At 40.9% G+C, this 21460-nt stretch overlaps 3 protein-coding genes and 1 long non-coding RNA gene across 5 annotated transcripts in view; 1 reads left to right on the forward strand and 3 right to left on the reverse strand.

Annotated features, from left to right (window-relative positions):
- LOC148328530 (SH3 domain-binding protein 5-like) overlaps window positions 1-9170 on the reverse strand; it is a 10487-nt gene extending 1317 nt beyond the window's left edge. The window contains exons 1-8 of the mRNA XM_088307847.1: window positions 8891-9170; window positions 5883-5945; window positions 4616-4744; window positions 1502-1666; window positions 1300-1430; window positions 876-918; window positions 566-791; window positions 1-102 (exon numbers count right to left, since the gene is read on the reverse strand). The exon at window positions 1-102 is cut by the window's left edge and continues 228 nt beyond it. Coding sequence (XP_088163973.1) covers window positions 1-102; window positions 566-791; window positions 876-918; window positions 1300-1430; window positions 1502-1666; window positions 4616-4744; window positions 5883-5945; window positions 8891-8956 — 925 coding nt within the window. The 5' untranslated portion in view covers window positions 8957-9170. The remainder of the gene's footprint in view (window positions 103-565; window positions 792-875; window positions 919-1299; window positions 1431-1501; window positions 1667-4615; window positions 4745-5882; window positions 5946-8890) is intronic.
- Window positions 9171-13548: 4378 nt separating this feature from the next.
- mettl6 (methyltransferase 6, methylcytidine) lies at window positions 13549-16614 on the reverse strand. 2 transcript variants are annotated; one of them, XM_088306559.1, is made up of 5 exons: window positions 15934-16614; window positions 15095-15229; window positions 14728-14898; window positions 14492-14633; window positions 13549-13985 (listed from the first exon to the last, which is right to left on the reverse strand). In XM_088306559.1, the coding sequence occupies exons 1-5, from the start codon at window positions 16090-16092 to the stop codon at window positions 13843-13845; spliced, it is 750 nt and encodes a 249-aa protein (XP_088162685.1). In that variant the 5' UTR covers window positions 16093-16614; the 3' UTR covers window positions 13549-13842. The 2 variants fall into 2 exon arrangements, with proteins under 2 accessions (XP_088162685.1, XP_088162684.1); XM_088306558.1 differs by having other exon boundaries at window positions 15811-16607.
- An 852-nt stretch (window positions 16615-17466) lies between these two features.
- On the forward strand, window positions 17467-20791 carry eaf1 (ELL associated factor 1). The gene is made up of 6 exons (XM_088306560.1): window positions 17467-17743; window positions 18249-18343; window positions 18427-18563; window positions 18784-18956; window positions 19076-19321; window positions 19555-20791. Exons 1-6 carry the CDS (start codon window positions 17641-17643, stop codon window positions 19602-19604), a joined length of 804 nt encoding a protein of 267 aa, XP_088162686.1. The 5' UTR covers window positions 17467-17640; the 3' UTR covers window positions 19605-20791.
- LOC148328533 (uncharacterized) lies at window positions 17917-21409 on the reverse strand. Its single transcript, XR_015845580.1, has 2 exons — window positions 21246-21409; window positions 17917-19019 (listed from the first exon to the last, which is right to left on the reverse strand). It is a non-coding gene; the product is annotated as an uncharacterized LOC148328533 (long non-coding RNA).
- Between the last annotated feature and the right edge of the window lie 51 nt (window positions 21410-21460).

The following is a 21460-nucleotide window of genomic DNA, read 5'->3' on the forward strand; positions in this document are numbered from 1 at the left end:
TCGGCAAAGAGCCGAGACTGCACGTAGATCGCGTCTCAGAATTTTCTTCGGACGTCACGCTGCCGCCGTTGCACGTGTCGTCGTCGAAGCAAACTGACATCACTGTAGAGGGGCGGGGTTGACGGAAGGAAAAAAAAAAAAAAAAAGAGGGTGTGAAATGGATGAGAGGAAGAAAAGATGGATGGAAAAAGAAAGGAGGAAGAAATTGAGAAGATGAGAAGGAGGGAAAATTGTGCGGGTGGAGGATGAATGATGACGGAATGAGAAAGTTAAAGTCGAGGTGGAAGGGAGGAGAGAGATGAAGAAAAAAAACAGGGAGAATTGTCATATTTAAGTTTTTCCAGCAACACTTAAACGCACCTCCACATTATGAGGAGGCGAAATCATTTTTCTTTTTTTTTTCCGCCACCACCACAGTGACATGCAAGCAAAAAAAAAAAAAAAAAAAAAAAAAAAAAAGCCAACCAGCATACCTTTGTGTTCCCTTCAATCCCACAAACGCCCGAAATTGTCCATCTTAATTGTCCAGAAATGTAGCAACATTTTAAGTTCTTATTTGTCTTACTGGAAATGCCATCAGAATCCATCTTGACGCCAGACGATTGGTCCCCGCTGTCGCCATGGCCGCCGCCCTCCGCGCCCACGCCCCGCCCCCGCGGGCCCATGACGGAGCTGCGCCGCCGCTGGTGGATCTCGTCCGAGATGGCCTCCAGGTTGCCGAGGGCCGCCTTGTACTCGGCTTTGGCCTGCGACAGCTTGGCCTGACGCTCGTCCACCGTCTTCTTCAGGTTCTGCGTGGGGGGGAGACACCATCAACATCACAGTTTGACCTTCGCTTTGAATGGAATGAAATGAAGCTGAGCCTGTTGGCGCACCTCGAGCTGCAGGTAGAACTTGGCCTTCATCTCAAAGTAAGGCCTGTGGAAATGGACGAGAAGACATCAGAGTCGGAAAATAAAGAGGAAGGGGTTGAACAATTTTTTTCTTTCATGGGTGACTTATGTGATGGAAAGATGAAAAAAATGAATTTGACAACACTACCCGAAATCATCACTCCCAAAAATCATCAATCATCAGTTGGAGTGGACAAAGAAGGGATGAAGAGAGAAAAAAAAGGAAAAAAAAAAAAAAAAATCAACGTTTTCCTTTTTCCCCAGCATTGCTTAACTTGACTAGCAACATTGAATGTGAAACCCAGGAAATTGAATATGAAATCCAAAATGAAACCAATAAATAAATCTGGAGAAAAAAAGGGGAAAAAGTTCATGAAATGCTTTTTACTGTTTTTTTTTTTTTTACTTTGACTTGTTGATAGTGCGCTTGAGTTTCTTCTCCAGCTGCTTCATGCGACCGATGGCCGCCGCGTGCTTGGCCGCCGTCTCTTTGTGCACCACCTCGCTTCGGACCTTCTCGTGCTCCGCCTCCATCACCTGCAAGAGCCAATCGCAGCTCATCAGCACATTCGCCGCACAAAATGCAGCCGTGGACGCCAAATGCTGACCCGCTGCGTGGCGTGGTTGAGCATCTCCTGCCAGGCCGAGTCGAACTGGCGGCGGTCCTCCTCCAGGAGGCGCTGCTCGGCCAGCGAGATGGTCTCCTTGGCGGCGCGAAGAACCTCCGAGGCTCTCTGGAAGTCCTGCGTGGCCTTCTGCGCCTCCAGCTGGGCCTGAGGGACGCACAAGGGCCACGTTTCAAAACGCTGACATCATCACATGGTCGCGGCAACTCAATTAGCATGGCTGCTTAGCGTGTTGGCCGGCGCAGCGGGACGCCAACAACCGCCGCCTTGTTGCAGTCACGTGTTTGGAGGCGACCCACACTCGCCGGCACTCGGCCAGCTGATGTTGTCGCCAGAAAGCAAACGCTGACGTCTCAAAAACGTGTTGGTGCGGGGTCAGCTGTGGTCGGATTTTGGCGTGACCGCGTCCTTGTTTACTGTTTGTGTTTTTCCACTTAATAATTAGATTTTTACCCGTACGAAAATAAGAAAAACTATTTGAGCTCATCTAGCGTGACAAAGTCGAGGCTTTTTCTTCTTTGTCCTGATCGTGGCATGTTTGCTTCAATTTTTAAGGTCCGGACCATCAACAACGGCAGCACAACGTGACGAGGCAGCCAAATTATTTCAATTGTTTATGTGCGCTTCCCCTCTGGGGGAGATTTTGGGGCTTTTGAGTTATGTAGGTTAAAGGTCACAATGGTGAAAAAAAAAGTTTTCAGATCATTTATACAGATTTTTTTAATATGACACAAAAACGGTCCTTTTCTTGTCTTTTGAACGGGGGTGTGCAGACTTTTATTATCACAGTGCATGTGATAACATGCCAGGCTCTGCATAAAAGGCACAGGCAGTAAAATGCTGACTTATACTCGCGCGTGGAAATTGTGTAAGCAGCTTGTGATGAGTAGCATAGTTTAGCATTTCACAGTATGATGTAAAAAAAAAACGGCTCAGGTGGAATAACAAAAGAAGGAAGTGAGATGCGCGTTTCATTGCAGCGAAAGCAGCTTGCTCGACACGTCGCCGTAAAAGAAACGCCGGAAAACTTTCACTCATTAGCTTATCATGTTGACCCAAATGAGTCGACACATTGTTGCTTCTTCTCCGAGCATGCGTCACACGTAAACCAAAAAAAAAAAAAAAAAAAGCATGTGCGTGTTCGCCGGAATGACAATTTTTGTGAGAAACGTTCAAAATTAGACTTCCTCAATTCGGTGGAAATTTAACATGAAATACTTTTTAAATTTGGTCGGCTCATCTACCGTGGGAAGATTGATCACCTCCCCATAAAAAAAAAAAAAGACAAGAGGGAGTTGTCGTTTTGGTTCGAAGCGGACATTGTAACGTAAAAAAATAAAATAAATAACTTTTGCTTTCTCAACTTCTTTAGCACTTTTTGACAATTCAGCCCCCAGAGGCCAGTTAACTCTGCGGCCTGAAATATTTGACCTCGCTCTCTTTTAGGCTCGCTCACGTTTCCATTGTTGCCGAATTTCAGACTTTTTTTTTTAATGTTTTTGGAAAACAAGACAAACGGGTAGCGTCCGGTTGCCTCGATTTAACCTTGGAGCTGAGAATCAACAAAGGGAAACAATTTTTTTGCAAGCATATTGGAATTTTTTTTTCTTCTTGCTATTGTGACAGCGAGTTAAAAATAACTCGAGTGATTACGCTATTAGGCTAACAAGATTGGAAACAGGATACAAAGAAATTGTGGCGATGTTTTGAAAACATTCACCATTAAATACGTATGTGGCAGAACTCGCAAGCGTCTTATCACCAATTTCCCGGCAGCCACAAGCTGATATGCAAAAACGCAATTCTGAATTTTATCTTCCGCAGGAATTGAGGTCAAACGGGTTCGCCCCCCCCTTTCCTTATCTCCATACGCAAGCCCCGTCCGTTTCTTATCACGCTGACAGAGATGGAAGACGGCAAACGGAGGAATAGCAAAGTCCCCGCTGAAGACGACCGAACGTCGAAATGGAATTCGGCACTGGAATGGAGACAAGGAGGCTCAGTGCTGCGGCGGCAGAGTTATTTTTAATCGGACACAAACAGCATCAGAGAGACGTGTCTAATTGTGTCAAAGCTCGTTTGCGTGACGCCATGTGGACCATCAAAGACAGCAGCGCAAAACAAAAAAACAAAATGTGATTTCTTTTTGTTTTTTAAGCCAAATTACAAACACGCACGCAAAAAAACACTTGAGAGACCACAAGGACTTTATTGTGGTCGCTTTGAGTTTAACGGAAATCTGCAAGACTTGCGGAGGGTCAGCGACGGGCGACACTTTTGGAGAGACGCTAGTCAAGTTAACGTGCTGAATTACGGGACGATTTCTCGTACCTGAACGCAGCTTTGAAGACGGTGAAGTGACACACTAACGTCCTCATTTAGCACCGAAAAAAAAAAGTTAACCAGTTCAAGTTAAATGTTATTAGCCAGCACTTTTCAAAGACTTTGGTCTCAAAGAACGTTGCAAGGGCAGGTGGCGGGAATCATAAAATGTCAGCAGGAGGAACAAAAAGCAGACGCATTAACAGACGATGAAATTGAAGCTCAATCATGTGGTTGACGTGCTTAGCAAGTTTGCATAAACAAAAATGTTAATTTACAAAAAAAATGTCTGCGTCCACTATTTGTTCCTGCGAGCTCGTCGATGACGTTTTGAATTGGATGTTAGCATTAAGCTACGCAACTTCAAGTCAATGAAATGAGCTGAGCTGCTTTTGTTGCGCTTAAAGAAATCGCTTTGTTTAAGGTGTCCGATTCAAACCGTAAATTTAAACTAAGAGTTGCGGCATATTGCAGATTAGACGTTTGCCTTCCATCGCTGCTTCGCTTCATGTCCGTTCACGCTTGCCATATTGTTGTCGCGCGGAGAAGAATAACGTACGCTACAGGAAAAAAAATGTAATCCATGAATAAAGGCGCTAATTTTGTGCTCCGACGCAAGCATCTCACATTCGATACAAAATACTAAAACACGTGAAAAAGGAAGCAACTACACTTGAAAGTAACTTCTGCATTTCACAAGAATCAAAGTGTTGAAAGTCCAAATTTCAGCCAGTTGATTCTGAGAATTTCTTTTTTCTTTAAATAATAACCGACCTGTCGGGCCAGACGCCGAGCTTCCCAATACGGCTTGGACTCGTCCACCGCCTTCCCGATCTTGTTGAGCAGCTCGTCCAACTTGACCGTGGCCTCCACCAGCACCGAGCGAAACTTCTGCCGGGCATCCTGACAAAAAGCCGACAAGTTACTTGAGCGGTTCTCAAAGTGCACCTGGTCCAAACGGTTCCTGCTAGTTGGGACGCCAAAGAAATCACTGATGACATTTATTTATTTTTCAAATTATTTAATTAATTAAATAAATCAGTTTAATTGTGTATGAAAGAATGGCTTGAACATTTTCTTTTAATGTAGAACGGTAAATTTGATAAGTTAAGTTCTTTTTAATATAAGCACATTACGTTTGCGTTGAGTCTTTTTGAACATTTATGGACTGCTATGTATCCACTTTTAGTAAATCTGCAAGAGATCTTAACTGAATCTTGATTCATGTACAGCGTTCTTGTATTTTGATCTCAATTATTGCGGTAAATACGAGCGGAGCGTCCCATCGTCGGCCCGAGATCGTCTATTTGCTGACGTCGCCAAGACAACGCTTGGTCATAAAAGCGACGCGTGAGACCTTCACCTCTTTTATGATGTCGCTGACCTACAAGCATTTAAAACGTGGCACAAATTGCTCACACGGTTCAAAAAACAAAGATTTCTTCATGGGCGCACACAATTTTTTCTTCCCCACCACCAGGATGGCCGAGTGGTCTAAGGCGCCGCGTTCAGGACCCAGTCTCCCCAGGAGGCCTGGGTTCGAATCTCGAATTTCCCCATTGTGGGACTAATAAAGGGAATATTATTATTATTATTATTATTATTAAATTCAGTTCATGTTGCAAAAGGCCAATGAAAGCAAAGCAACATTTTGGATTCAAACATTCAGGTTTTCGAAAATTCATGGAATCATTAATTAAAACATTTTGTTGACCGACAAATGGCAAATAAAATAAATAAATAAATACATTTTAAATAAGGGGCTGGCTGTTATTAAATTGGTGTGTAAAATAAAAAATAAAAAATCATTTAAAACCAACGTGATATACTATACGGTCAACAAATAAATTTTCGTAATATCGTTCCTCCGCTTAATTGATCGTTTTCAGGAGATATTATTGTGCCGAAAATTTCTTTTAATGTTCCAAGAAGATCTCGAGTGCGATCAAAATGATTCCAAGACGTGTCTAACGATGGTGCAAATTGTGGCCTTTTCATGTACAAATGATGTTGAACGCTCGCTGCGCGCCACCACACTGACCTCCAGTGTCGTCTCGCATCGGTTGATGTCGTCCGATGACCGGTTGAGTCGCTCCAGCTCGCCCTGCAAGACACCACAGAGACCAATCGTCAGCGCACGGGCGATATTGCAAATGTTTAAACTAATTCCTTCAAGATTTTCCAGTTGGTCACATTTATGGATTTGTTCTTTGTTTTTATTACGAGAAGGGTGAATTCGGAATGAATCGGATTTCAAGCTGCATCCCGGAAGTGTGAAGGAATATTTTTGGTTTGTTTGTTGTTGATGCTAAAGCATTAAATAGAGATTACGGAAACTAAAAGGTGCAACAAGAATGTGTGTTAGCGGTTCCTGTTTCGGTGAACACACAGAGGAAGTTTTTCTTAACTTCCGCATTTTTTTTTTTAACAGCACTTCACTGGAAACATTTTTCTCTTCTGTGCCTGAAATGTAATAAGTCATGTTTGTATTACGCTTCCAAATGAATAGAAAATTTAATTATTTAGTTGTCTTGAGAAACTTGGAGAAATGTTTCCTTGGTGGATTTTGATTGTTAAAATAAATGACAATATTTTCGTTGCAGCGCTAATTTTTGGGCTTGAACGTTTCTTGCAATAAACAACCCCTGATGTGTGTCATTGATTTTTACGCAAATTTGGATTGAGGGCAACACATCATTTCCACAGAATCGGAATGACTTGTCATTTTGGCTGACTGATTTCATTTTGGGATCGAAACGCCGAATAAGGAAGCGAGCAGAAGCGTCGATCGGCGCCTTCGGGTGAATCTGGCAAACCTCGGCAATTGCAAGGGCGGCCATTTTGCTTTGTTGAAAGAAGATTTGTTCATTACGACGTGCCATTTGATTTTGACAAGTAAAACGGGGAATGAATAATCCTCATCCAAACGAACAAAACAAAATGAAAAGTGGTGTGGGAATTACAGCAGCGTCATTAATTATTCGAGTTGCTCCAAATGATTGACGAACAAACGGGAAAATACGTAAAAATGCAACGACTTCCTAATCGAGAAAAAAAAAAGAGAGCTCGGCAAGTTTGTGGTTCAACTTTAGCGAGCGTTCGGTTATTCCCACGAGCTTCTTTTGCGATCTGGAGATGTGAATGCCTTTTGGCGTTACGCTAATCAGCTGATTATCATCAACTCAACTTCGTGAGGCGTTCGGCTTTACATAAGAAGCGGACGAATTGGGTTCAATCTTCATCCAACTCTGACTGCTTCAGTGAATGCCGTCAGATGTTTCGCATGCGCCGTTTCTACCGCACACCTGCTGGACACTTCCATTTCAAATGGAAGGACGGCACTTCGACGACGGCGAAACTCAATCGATGCTATCGAACTTTCGGAAACGGAAAATGAATGTAACAATTAAGTATCCGTCGATAAAACAAGACAACAACTATATTGTTAGCACGCGCTTCCAAAGTGGAAATCAATCGGTCACGGCTGACGTCAGCCATGACGAGGCACTTATTAGGTTAAAAATACATGAAATGCTTATAATATTTGTGATCATATGCTTGATTTTTTTTTACCACAGAATACTGAGTTTTAAAATCTAAAAATAAGCCTCAATACTTTTTTTTCCACTCACAACACTGTGAAGGGATTCAGTTAATAGCATGATATCAATTTCAGGCCATATCGCTAAGCATTCAGTGTCTGTTTGAAGCACTTAAGTGTTATTTAACATTGACTATAAATATTATTAAGAAGAAAAGAAAATATTTACATATAAAGTTGATTTTATGTACGAAGAACAACATTTTGGATGGGGAAAAGACAAAATGTCATTTTCCATGTCCTGTTCGACATTGGCGGTCCGGGACAGTTTCACCTGGGGTGGCAGGATGTTCAGTTGGGAGGGCGGAGGTGACAATCACGCCGCATGCACACAAACGCACACGTTTACATTTCAAATTCATGTTTTGTTAGCTGCAATTCTCTGCCAAGTTTTACGCATGTCATGTGAATAACATAACTTAATGTTGAACACTCACCCAGTCTGTGTCCAATTCTCAACTTGCGCTGCCACAATTGCTTATTTTGCGAGTCAGCAATCGGATCAGGAGTAAATCGCAGCTGCTTTGGCGTTGAGTTGAACTGAATGTTACTCAGATTCATTGCCAACAAGGAGGGGTGGCAAAACCTTTGCTAAAGGTAGCAGGTGCCACCCCTCGCAACCATGCTGTTCGTTACACAGAACTGCATAATGGCAAGTTGCAGGTCTTGCTTTATTCAATCTGTTTTTTAAACCTTGAAAAAAAAGACTCTCTTTTCATACAGCCTCTTTAGTGTCCTTAAATGATTTGCATATTTTTTAAGGTTTTTGACGTTTGTGTTGTCATTTTCTATCATGTTTGTAAATGTTACTGTACACAGTGAATGTTATGCTGAAGTTTGATTGGAAGACAATTGCTAATAGAATCAAACTCACATCTGACAGAAATATCACAGTTCTATATTTTCCTAAAATCGCCCTAATAATTAATTATATACATAGAAACCCCAAAAAAAATTTAGCAAAATGATGACGAATGCACAATGTTTAACGTAAACACTGAAAGAATGGGGATGAAAAATGGAAAAACGAGAACAAAATATTTTTCAAATGTTTAAATTGGGGTGGGCGTCCAACGGTGATTATGCGGGGGGTCGACTGTACACTACATTTTACTTTTCATGTAGTCATAAGTACAGCTTGTTTTAATTTTTAAGTATGTTGACAATTAATATTTAAGCATGGTTTGTTTCTAAACATTAAACTTTAACATCCAATGAATGGCAGTTTGAAAACAATAAGTCCAAAATGATATCACATCAAGTATTTCACGGACACAAAAAGTGTTTTTCTACATTCTGTGTCGACAGCTGTCATTCGATTGTCACGTAATATAAGACAATAAAACACAAAATGGATGACAATCATTCGCGCGAACAGCTTTAGAGGTGACGTCGTTCGTCACGCCGACAGTTTTGAGAAAAACCTCGACGTGTTCGGTTCCGAGTACCTGGATGCGGGGGTCCACATCTTCATCCTCGTAGTCTGCCTCTTCATCACCGCGATGTGGCTCCATTGTTCGAAACCCGACCAACTGCAAGCCGACACTACGTCGTCAGATGGTCGACAAAGCACATTCCACTTGGCTTGTTTGTTCTCTCCGAGCAAGACGGAACCGAAGAGAACCCGAGCGGTTCTGGCCTGTGCTGTCCTTTTCCTCCGCTGGAGTCGTTCAGCTAACGCCGCTCTTCGGCGATCAACGAAATGACTCCAATTGAATCCTCTTCTTTTGTGCCTGTGAAGATTGTTGACCCCGCCTCTTCCGCTCGTCGCTTGATCTGACAGGTCATTGGTGCTGTCAACACGAGGACAACTTCCGGTAACGCCCCCTCATTTGCAAACGATGAAGTTAATTGTTTTCTTAACGCCATACACTAAATTGTTTTTTTCAGATATCATTTTTTTGGGCGGGGGGCATTCATGACTACTTGGAAAAAATACTCGTTCTTCTTCTGTGTAATTTATGTATGTATTTTGATTATTTTTTTTAGTAATTTGTTTTTAGGGGACATTTTAGTTTCTGTTGTTCAACGTATTTGTATTTTTTTTTGTTTTATGGAATCGTCTTTTTTCTGTATAGTTGAAGATTTTTTTTTCAGTTTGAAATATGTTTTCACAAAATCTGTTTTTTTCCAGAAAAACATTTAACATTTTTAATTATAGTGGTCCACTTCTGTAAAATAGTGTTTCATTAAATATCGTGCCAAAATAATCGCACTTTTGTGGGACAAAACGCAACTCATACCTAATCAAGTGCCTGTTTTTAATTCTGCTTTGACAGTCATTTCCACGAGACATTCTGACGGTTGATTGGTGGCAAAATAAATTAGTTAACATAACTATCTTAACACATTACGTAGTCATTAATAAATACACAATTCCACAATAAAAACAAATACAGGCTTCAAATGAGCTAGTGTTCTTATTTTGTTGTTTTTCATGCTGGCGTGAAATGACGCCGCTACTGTTGTCGAATCACTTAAATTGCAATGTTTGCTGTTTTGATTTCTCTTTGTGTTCTTGAACCTCACGATGTGATCACTTCACACACACACACACACGAACGGATAATGGCTTCCTATCAGCAGCACACTGTGACTGTTCTTTACTCGCCCTCTCTCATACACCCCCCCCCCACACACACAGTATGCAGTGCATGTCTGTAATTCTTTGCACAGGCTTCTTGTTCTTAGAAATGTGCACAGATGACACTTTGTCACGGCACAGCTCCACATTGGGGACTCAGAAATGTGCAACCCAGTTGTAGGCATTCGCGTCGCTTGTATCTCGCCCCCTTTCTCTGCCATTACTGCTCGTTTAAGAGCTTGATCCAATTTTCTGTCTGATGGACTGAGACGCTTTGGTGTTCGCAAATTGATGGAATGAGATTAGGCGGGTGTGCTTGAACCAAAGACGCAAACGTATATACACGCGCACACACTCAGAGGGGAGGCCATCTGAGCATTTTATTCAATTTTGTACACTCCTTGTCCTCACCAGCAAGCCAATTCAGCGCACTCGTAGAACGACCAGAGTGTACCTCGAGTACGGTACTAGTTCCTAGGAATGTGCTCGTTGTTATCTAGTATACCAGATTTGTCCAACTAGTGAGCAGAAACGTCACACAAAAGTGGTGAGTTAGAAACTCGCACAATACATTTGGTCTACTAGTGCACCGAATAGTCCTATTAGTAAGCTCACTAGTAGGACAATGCACTCTAGAGCATAGAGTACTAGTACACGGAACCTTGAGATGGGTATCAGGGATGCTGAATAAATGCTCAAACGGCTTATTGTACGGGCAGCACGCAAAGCAAAGGCTTGAAGAATGTCAAAGAACTTTTTGTAAAGAGGCCAAGTAACACGAGAACGAAAAAGACAACATCGTGACCCTTTTCACAGTATCATGAAAAAAATATTTTGACCAAAAAAAAGCCTGAAAATTTTCAAAAAGAAACCAAAATGGAGGCTGAAGAGAGTTTTGGCACCTTCCCTTGACGTCTCAAAGATAAAAAGTTCAGTCAGTCAATCTGGTTTTCAAAATGTTTCTTGACAATATTTTACTATGCGGCTTCACTAGTTTACTCTAAACATAACATTCTGATTAATATTTGTTATTATAATAATAAATAAATAAAATAATATAATGTTCGTGGAGTATTAATTAAGCAGCCAATGCAACTCAAGCGGACGCGGCGGCCATTTTGCCATTTGCCGTCCACTGAGAATGTCATCACAGTTGCGGTGATGACCAAACACGGCTGAGATGTAATCTGCTTTCTGATTTTGGTCATGTGATGTTCGTGAGCTGCATCATGATTGGTTGTTGCCTGAGTCCTAAAGAATTGTGATGTCATTTTCAGGCGACAGGCTGTTGGCTGCACAAGGCAAAATGGCCGCCTCGCCAGCTGGATTAAAAAAAAAAAAGATGGATTTTCCTGCTTCATTCAGATTGCGCAAACTAAATTAATCAAAATAGCATATTTAGACTAACGGCGCCTGCTCAAGCATATTATTAATTGTTTAACCTTTATTGAGGGATTCTTAAATGAATGTGAGAAAATGAAACATCCAGTTAGTGTGTTATGAAGAACGCAAAGGAATTGAGCATAAACTGTCATCTGACAAGACTAAATGTGGCAAACAAACAAAAAAATAAAATTAACTTCCAGGAAAAATTCACACCATTATAGCGAGACGCTAGTGGCGGCAAAATAATCGTGGTACATGATCTAAATCGACATAAAAAAAGTATTTGTACTTTGCTACTTCCCAACCCAGCAGAAGAACAACCTTGAGATTTGAGTGTTTATTCGGAGCCACTTTGTAGTCCGCACGCTAATCATGGCATTAAATCTTGTCTTATTTCTGCATATCTGCATGAATCCATCAGACTGGGAACTAATGGCTTGAATGCTTCACGCTCTACTGACCCCATGAAAGACAACTTCTCCATTTCTTCTTGGGGCACTTACATGATGTGCTACGTAAGCACACCAACGCTGACACCTCAGTTGCCCTTGCTCCATGTGGGGAATAACAAGATGTGTGTTCGCGGGTGCATGACTCATGCAAAGAACAGGAAAGCAGACAGGACGTGTCTCCACCTTGTTTGAATCCAATGTGACCTGGGGCAAAAAAATAAAAATAAAAAAATAAAAAATGAGGACATTGAGTTGAGTAAACTGTTTATCTCGTCACGCTTGGTGAGCGACTGCGTTTGTTTGCTCGTTGGTCACACCCTACTTTTAAGTTTGTGTGTTAGCTGTCCTGTAATGTGGTCTTAATGTGGCCTATTGACAAGTTCGAGGTGAAATATGACAGCGAGGACAGAGACTTCAACTGATCTTGGAACAAAAGTCATTCCTGTTTCGATGCTAAATAATGGATGGATAGGTAGCTAGATAATTGTATAGCTAGGTAGATGTAAAGTTGGGTAGCTGTATTGATAGTTAGCTTGATGTATCGCTAGTACGGTACGTTAAGTCCTAGATGCTGGGGCGCCGAAAAGGGGGGGGGGGGTAATGAGAAGGCTTCTAGAGGCCCATGATCAACAGGGGCCTGGAAGGGCCCTAATAAAATTATAATCCGACAAAGTAATATAAAACTCAACAATAAACGTACAATTACCCATATATTTAATTTACAATGCATCGATAGTTGCAGTAAGTGTATTTGTGTAGGAAACTTTGACAAGGTCCCCCCCCCAACATTTACGTCAAATGGTTCAGTCCACCTGCTCCAGCCATGCAGTGACCACAGCTTTCACGTCATTAGACAGTAAGTGGAGGCGGAGACGATAAGATGCACCTCAAGCCCGGTAGCCAAAAAAAAACAAACAAAACAAAACAAACAAAAAAACAAAGCGAAGCGAAGAAGCTTAGGCAGGAGAAAGCAGCACAAAATACGTCACCCAGTTCTTTCTTAGGGAAGGAGGGTTCGTGGGTCTAAACGTTGTGGAGCAACAACTTGTAGATTCTTGTTCTATTGATGATAATGTTTAAATTCCAATAAACTATAAAAGACAATCGAATTGGCCATTTTGTTTTCGGTACTGTTTGCAGAGATTTTCTTCGTATGTATTATATACTAAGATTTATTTTCATGGGGCCCAAAATCCCAGTCAGCGCCCCTAAGTAGATACATAGTTAGGTAGATGAATGGCAGTTTGTTGTATGGCCATGTAGCTGGCTGTAAAGGTCAGAACATTACAGATTAAAGTTGGTGAAGAAGCTACGGATCTGTAGATTGGGTGCCTAAATCCAGTCCTCGAGAGCCACTAAATTATATATCCAAATGTATAGCATTGTCGATATATATTTTTGTGAGCTACATTGATGAGATGAAAGACGACTAAGTAAATAGTTGTACAGATGGACAACGTGCGACTATTTTGATGGATAACAAAATCACACAAAGTAATATTGCTCGGGTGACCTCAATGCTCAAACCTGCGTTTCGTACTTTTTCAGGGGTGTTTTTAAGGAAGTTATGTAACCGCAAAGTGAAAGCTTCAGGCAGGCTTGGTCATGTGACCTTTTGCTTTCACTTCCTGTCAGCTTCCTCAGGATGATCCGCGGGAACCCGTCACTCAACAAACACTGACAATTTCTTTTTAGATTTATTGGTAAAATATGAATATTCAATGCCATCCTTTCTACATGAGCCTGAGGTCCCAAATAAATGAAGGAACATTGAGGGATTCATCCGATGTTATTGAAAATAATAATGAAAACCGATTTGTTAAAATGCCATGAAAAAAAACGTTCCAAAATGATGGAAATATTTACAGTAGATATTCAATTTATGTAATATATGAACAAACTTTACAAGTGAATCGTCCTTTTTAACAAGCACTTCCTTCTCGACCATTCTACGTCTTTCTCCGTGTGTACGTCAAAGTCAAGATTCACTTTTGATAAACTTGCTCTGCAAGAAAACTCTGGGAACGCAAAGTCCTTCTTTCCTGTTGACCGTCTCCCTCTGGACGTACTCGTTGGCGACGCAGCAGAAGCCCGCCTCAGAGAAGAGCGCCGCTAGGAAGTCTGGAAACACACAGATGCAATTCATGCAATATTTGAGGATATCTATTTATTTCTTTTTTTAATCTACAATTTCTTATTACTATATTTTTACATTTATTTCCCAATACGTGGGATTTTTTTTCTTTTTTAACATACTTTTGTCCCCCCCACAGTATTTAATTTCTGCTGCTAGTTTTATTTTTTTTTTTTTAATAATGCATCTCATTTTGGTATTGTTCTATAATATTGTAGGTATTAATTTTTCTTACATTTTTTGGGGGGTATTTATTTTTCCCCGGTATTATATTACTTCATTCCTAATATTTTTCAATTTCGACTTTCCTTTAAACCAACATCTCTTATTTTAATATCAACTTCAATTTTTTTATCTAAAACTACTCAATATTGTTACACTTATATCCTAATAATTTTTTACTTTGTGGTCAATTTGTTTTTTCCTACTATTTATACTTAATTCCCCAAATATCTATTTTATAAAAACTGTTTAAGTTTAAGTAAGTCGTCACCTTTGGAGAAGAAGTACGATCTGGTTCCATCCTGTCGCACGTAGAAGTTGTCTGCCAACTTGCTGCTGGCTTTGAACCTCTGCATGGCGTGATCGTGCACGCCGTAATCTCGGAAGAGAACGACGCCTCCGACTTTCAGCACCTTTGGAGAGAACAGGAAAGTGACGTTCATTCTTCAGAGCACAAAATGGGGATTTATTTTTTTATTTGGACTGCATTCAAAATTGCACTCATACGCTGTAGATGTTGCGCACGGCCAGTGTCATCTTGTCAGGATGGATGGCGGACAGCACAAAGATGAGCGTGGCGGCATCCACGCTCCCCTCGGGAACGTTATCTCGCAGGTCATCGCGGGTGAGGTCGCACTGGAAGACGGTGCAGCGTTCAGGAAGGCACAGAGGATTCTTCTGTCAACGAAAACGACAAACGCATCATTCACACCCTCTTGCAAACATTTATTGATTTGTATTGCATTAATGGCAGTAAAAATTTTGAATCGAATTATCCAGGACTTTTGTTTTAAAATAGCAAAAAAAACTGACACCAAAAGAAGGGTGTGCAGACTTTTTATACTACAAAAACAAGTGAGTGGCGCGGGCTCACCTGGACAAAGTCAACCGCTCTTGGTGAGAAATCGCAGGCATAGACAAAGATGTTGCACTCTTCCTCCAGCAGCGGGAAAATACAATTCCCCACGCCACATCCCGCCTCCAGCAGGACTAACCTCTGTGACTCAGACTGCAAAACAAACACAATAAAAAAAAAAGTATTTTGTTACTGCTGGACTTCAAGGTGCAGCTAAATGTCAGTTTGAGTGCACACCGATGAGCAAATTTAAAGAGGAGCGATCACTTTGTTGCACACTGAGTACAATGACAATAAAGGGCTTTCTGATTCCTATGCCATCAGCAGCATCATTTAAGTACGTGACAACTGACTAATTTTTTATGTGATCACATCATGCAGATTTGTTTTCTCAGAGAAAAAAAATTGTTGCTTGTTAAAAAAGTTTTCCGCATCTATTTTAAATTTTGTACGATCGCAGATGATTTTGAAAGTTTTAGAGAACAAAGTCACATCCAATTTGGACGCTGCCGTCTAACCTTAACTGTGGGGAGACTCAGGAAAGCCATCCACTGAGATAAACCAACTGTCCGTTGCCAGCAATGGTTTGGGAATCTCGGGTCGCCAAACAAACAGGCTGACAGGCTCCATACTTGCATGCGCGATACGGTTGTTTTGGTTTGTCACGAGTTATGCCAAATGAATGTTTTTTTTTTTAATGTATTTCAGATTTATTTGTCTTTAATGACTCTCACTTGTCTGCACGTCTTGAGCTCGTCGAACTCTCTGCTGGTCCAGTGTCTGTCCTTAAAGAAATTAGTGGTGTTCCTTTTGTAGAACAAGTCCCAATTTTTCTGTGCTTCCCTCTCCAGTTTCACCTGTTTGAAGGCGGACACAAAATTCTGCTCTCCTGTAATCTTTTCCTCTTGGCTCAAGACTTCTCGTGTGTTGACTTCATCCTTCACGCCGCCGTCGTTTTGATCGCAACGTGTGACGCAAACACCCGGGAGCAAAGTTCCAGTCTTCGGCGCGGACATGTTGCAGTAAAAGCTTTCAGTTCGTGAAATGATATTCTGCAGACATTTCCTAATAAATTGCTACGCGGAGACAAACAATACAAAAATTCACGTCAACAAATGTAAGGGGTTTTTTTGTGGGAGGGGGTACCAGCTTCATGTTGTGCATCAGTTAACACGATCCGTGTAGAAACAAGTTCCGGAAGTTACAAATACAACCACACACCCTCATAGGACCCCCCCCTCCCCGTTCACTGTAAAAAAATAAAACATCTAATTTGCTTGAAATTAAAGCGGGTTATGGGCAGCATTTTATATATTAAAAAACTCAATTAAATGCATTTCACTCAGAAAACACGCTTTAAATGTTTGAAGCACTAACAAACGACTAGTTTAACTTTAGACTACGGCTTGTTTCCTGACGACCTACACGTGCATCTTTCAACTTTATATTGATGCATTGACGACCAAACACTTTAACACGACGTACGCAAAACTACTTTTTGGTGTAGGATGTTGTTGGCGATAATAATTTGGGTCATTTCCCCCGCCTGTAAACAAATTATGCGGAACGTGTAGAAAACCCAAATTCAAATATATAAATGACATACAACTTCAACACATTAACAATAACACGGCAGTGAGATTAACTTTAAAAACATAATTATGACGGTCCGAGTGGATTATTTGATGTAAACGTCACATCACACGACGTCAAGATCTTTAAAACCTCAGTTAACTTAGTCATGATGTTTTATCGTCTTTTTTTAAATACACGTTTTATCCACCAGCAGCTGTTTTGTATGCAAGTATCGTTTAGAAATTGAGAATAACACCAAACTCTCCTTGCCGTATATCGGTCGGATAACGTGAGTAATAAGAATTTGAGACTTCAAAAGAAACTAAGGAAATTCAAAGTATTCCCCGTGCAGCAGGAGATTCAGCAAATTTAAATATTTCGCATTCGCATATTTGATCAGAAACATGACTAAACGTTGACGTCTTCAAAATGGATAATGCCCCCTTGTGGCTCAAAACTATAAAACAAATTGACAGAAAATGCTCAAATAGTAAACAAACCATTAGCCAAAATACACGAGCATACAAATATTAGGAAAACACCAAACTAAAAATACAATACTAAACTGGTAAACAAACAAAAAAGAAAAGAATACTATACAAGAAAACATTACCAAAAAATGTATTATCTTAAATATATTTCAGTGTACATTCATATAAAACACGAAAAGTATTTGCTTAAAAAACTGTCCCAAAAAGTTGAAAAATTGCTAATATTTGACAAATACAAAAAAGAAAACAAACTACGCCAAATGTGACAAAATAAATTATGTACAGTAAACAAAAAAAAAACCTGACCAAACGCGGAAACGTCGTAGTAGTGACGCACGGGATGTTTTGCTAACAGTTAGCCTCGTGGCTAACGTTGTCGCAGCGAACTTAATGTTAGAAAAAAGTCGCTTAACTTCCCAGCTTTTGTTCGTTTTTGTGTGTGCAATTTATGATGAACGTTTGAACGTTCGGCTTCTGTGACTACTTGAAAGGGAGAAGATGAACGGAAGTACGAACCCGTTGCTGGACAAAGAAGAACATGTTTTGAAGCTCGGGGAAAGCTTCGAGAAAAGGCCCAAGTCGTCCTTTCATACAATCAGATGTAAGTCAACAGTCATCATACAACTCACAACTATGTCTTACAAATAATGCATGCTTATTTCATCACATCCATTCGGAAGATAAGAACATCACATCAACATCAATAGAAAATTAGAGGGAAAGCATGCTAAAAATATGCTAATAAAAATATCCTACAAAAAAAACACCTTGATAAACCACTCCAAAAACATTTATTCAAAAATAAAATTAAATTAAAAAAATACAAGAACTTGGACCAAAAAAAGCAAATAGTAGTAATATTACAGTAGATCAAATAAAAAATGTCACATTACATAAAAAAAATGTACAAACATCCAAATGACTAAACACTAGATTCAACAATTCTATCAAATATAGATGCAAGGACAGTACTGAAGAATACAAATGAATGACAATGTCACCAACAGGAAGTTCAGCTGTGCCCCAACTCCTTCCTCAGGCAACATTCTCTTCGTTCAAATGGCACTGCTACCAAAAAGCTCATTTAAATTTGTTTGTTCAAAAAGATGATTTCAAACCAGCGTCCATCGACACCAGTTGCGAAGGGGAGCTGCACGTGGGCAAAGGAGACGAAGTCACCATCACGCTGCCTCACATCCCGGTACGACTCGTTACACTCGCTTGCTTTGCGCTCGCTAAAAAAAACATTGTGACTTTTGTTGTTGTCGTCGCCACCGTCGGCAGGGCTCCACGCCGCCCATGACGGTGTTCAAAGGCAACAAGCGGCAGTACCAGAAGGACTGCGTGCTCATCATCAATCACGACACGGGCGGCTTCGTCCTGGAGAAACTCAGCAGCAGCATCCAGGTCAAGAAAACCAGGTGAGCTCGCCACTGTCTGAACTTTGACTTCGGCACATTTCAGCGTAGAGCCACAATATTAGCATTAAGCTTGCTGACTTTTACCAGGTGAAATAATGCTGCTTGGTTTATCTACTTCGGCCTGTAACAGAATAACCGGCGAAGCATCAGCACCATGTTTCTCGCATGTCTATAATCCGGAAGCCATGTCACATAAACCACAATTCGTTTGTTTGCTCAGGGCTGAAGGCAGCAGTAAGATCCAAGCTCGCATCGAGCAGCAGGCGGTACGGACCACCCAGGCGGGACCTCAGTTCCGGGCCCCCACAAAGCCGGGCGGCGCCGCCAAGACCTCGCCGTCGCCCTCCAAGGACGACCCCTCGCCCGAGCCGCAGCTGGATGACATCAAGCGAGGTAAAATTGGCCTCATTGGAGCACCGGTCCAAGGCGGTCACATGACTTGACTGGCATTTATGTCTCGGAAAACACACAGATCAAAAGTGGCGAGTCATTTTTATATATTTTTCCCGCAGAGCTGCGAGCCGAAGTGGACGTGATCGAGCAGATGAGCAGCAGCGGCAGCAGCTCGTCCGGCTCGGCCAGCGCGTCGCCCAGCCCGGGCGACAGCAGCGATGACGGGGGCGGAGGTGGCGTTCGCGAACGTGACGGCAACCGCCCGACTGGCCCCGCCCCCTCTTCACCGCCCACCCGCCCCGCCCTCGCCAACGGGGGTGCCGAGCGGCAGCCGGCCGCCAACCACCAGCTCATCAACACGCTCAGTGAGTGCACAATTGACAGAAAAGACGATCTCACACTGTAGTTCATCAACAACATAAACATATTGTATATTAATTGGACGATTATCATGAAAGCAACAAATTAGAACACAATATTGGCTTTATGAAAATCTACTTATTGTGTAATGTAACCATTATTTTCCCATTTGACTTGTTTGCTGTGAAAATGTTACTCAAGCATTTTTTTCTTTTCCGCTTTATGACGTCGGAAACAGGAAGTGATCTTCAACTCAGCGAGTCGGGCAGCGACAGTGACGACGACTGAACCCGAAGGAACGACCCTCACTCACCTATGCCGGCTTGACTGTAGTTTTTATTTTTTTTTTTAAATCTCTGGGTCAACCCACGCATGCAGGAAGATAGTGTATTTTTTTCAGATGTCAATATTTAATTTTGTACAAGAGAGACTTTATAGAGGGAAGATTCCATATGAGAGCGGGATTTATTTTCAATACATTTATTCTTGTTTTTAGAGCTTCAAAACACTTTGAGCTAAAAACACTTTGAAAAGGGAAATAAGCTTTTTATTAAATGTCGTTTCATGACACTTTATAGTCCAGAAGTGTTAACCACTATGTGTTTATTCCCAAAAAATCAGATTTACCTTTAAATGCAGGCGAATAAATAATATAAATGAGTTTTTAAAAAACGCTTTTGTTAAACTCGTCAAAACAACTGCCAGGATGGCCGAGTGGTCTAAGGCGCCGCGTTCAGGACCCAGTCTCCCCAGGAGGCCTGGGTTCGAATCTCGAATTTCCCCATTGTGGGACTAATAAAGGGCAAATTATTTTTATTATTATTATTTAAATAATAATAATAATTATTATTATTATTATTATTATTTAAAAAGAAAAATAGACGAGAAAAAAAAAAGTCATAACGAACCAAGAATAGTCAAAACAAAACTAAATTAAGTCAAATCAACGTAAACACCTGCAATCATTTCGGGCGCAACAGTCAAGGCCATTATTAAATTTAATCAATGAGTCGTGTTTCAAATGGGATTCAAAATTTTCCAGTCATTTAAGAATTTGAAGTATCAAATGTAGAATTTGATGTTTAAATCTGATAGAAAGAAAAGTGCTATTTAGTATTTCTGGCCTTTTTGGGAAATTGGCATGCTTCTATGCTAAAAATTGATGACACATTTTAGATTTTGCTCCTCAGATGAAACTGGTACAAAAATGACATAAAATTATATCGATTACAGCGTTAACGAGAATTTGACATGTTTATATGCTTAAAAAAACAACTCATGGTTCCTCTTTATTGGCATCTTGTTAACTTATCATTTATGTGTTGCTTCTCACCTTAAAGTATTGTTTTTTAATTTCCAGTTGTAATCTTGTGCAAAATGGCAGCTGAGAGAATCCTAGTGTTGACACTTTGGCGCCTCGGCTCATTTTTATTGTACTCACAAGTTTGTTCAAATAAAACTGGTGGAATGTTCAAGTTGAGTGCACTAGTAACTAAAGCTGGATATCATCAAGAATATCAATAGAATGACCCAGAGTAAAAAAAATGAACTCATTGACACCTGCATGCTACTAGTGACACGCGCTGCTAGCGCACAGTTGCCAAATTGTCCCAATTAGGAGAACAAATAGTGTACTAGTACATAAACCTCAGCATGGATAATAAGGAAGTTTTCCATAATTTGATATCCTCGTTAGCAAATTTAAGCTTCAGGTACTAGTATACTCTGTTAGTAACGCCTCCCCTCATAACCGTGATGTTCTGCTTGTAAAATAGAAACATCTAGTGCTTCACTAGTAAGCCACATATATCAACTAGTGCAGTTTTAGTGGGTTACAGGACTTTTTGACGCTATTTCTTCCCAACTCATACGTAAATAACGAATACCCACATTGAATATTCAATACCCCCAAAAAGTTTTAACACTCACTTCATTTTGTTTCCACGCGTTCGCAGCGGCGTTTGTGTATGTGAAATCCGTCGAAACAACAAGAAGAACCCCCCGCGCCGATAAGTAGATAACTTAAATTTCACGTCCAAAAAGATTTGTTGAACAAGCGCACCTGTTCCAATCAATAGAGCAGCGAGTTTTTCTTCTTCCTCCAATTGATGGCGGATTTCAAGCAATGTGCAAGTGCATACCGC

The sequence above is a fragment of the Idiotropiscis lumnitzeri genome, chromosome 10 (assembly GCF_059441095.1).
Source record: "Idiotropiscis lumnitzeri isolate Australia: NSW breed Sydney's pygmy pipehorse chromosome 10, RoL_Ilum_1.0, whole genome shotgun sequence".
NCBI classification, from domain to species: Eukaryota; Metazoa; Chordata; class Actinopteri; order Syngnathiformes; family Syngnathidae; genus Idiotropiscis; species Idiotropiscis lumnitzeri.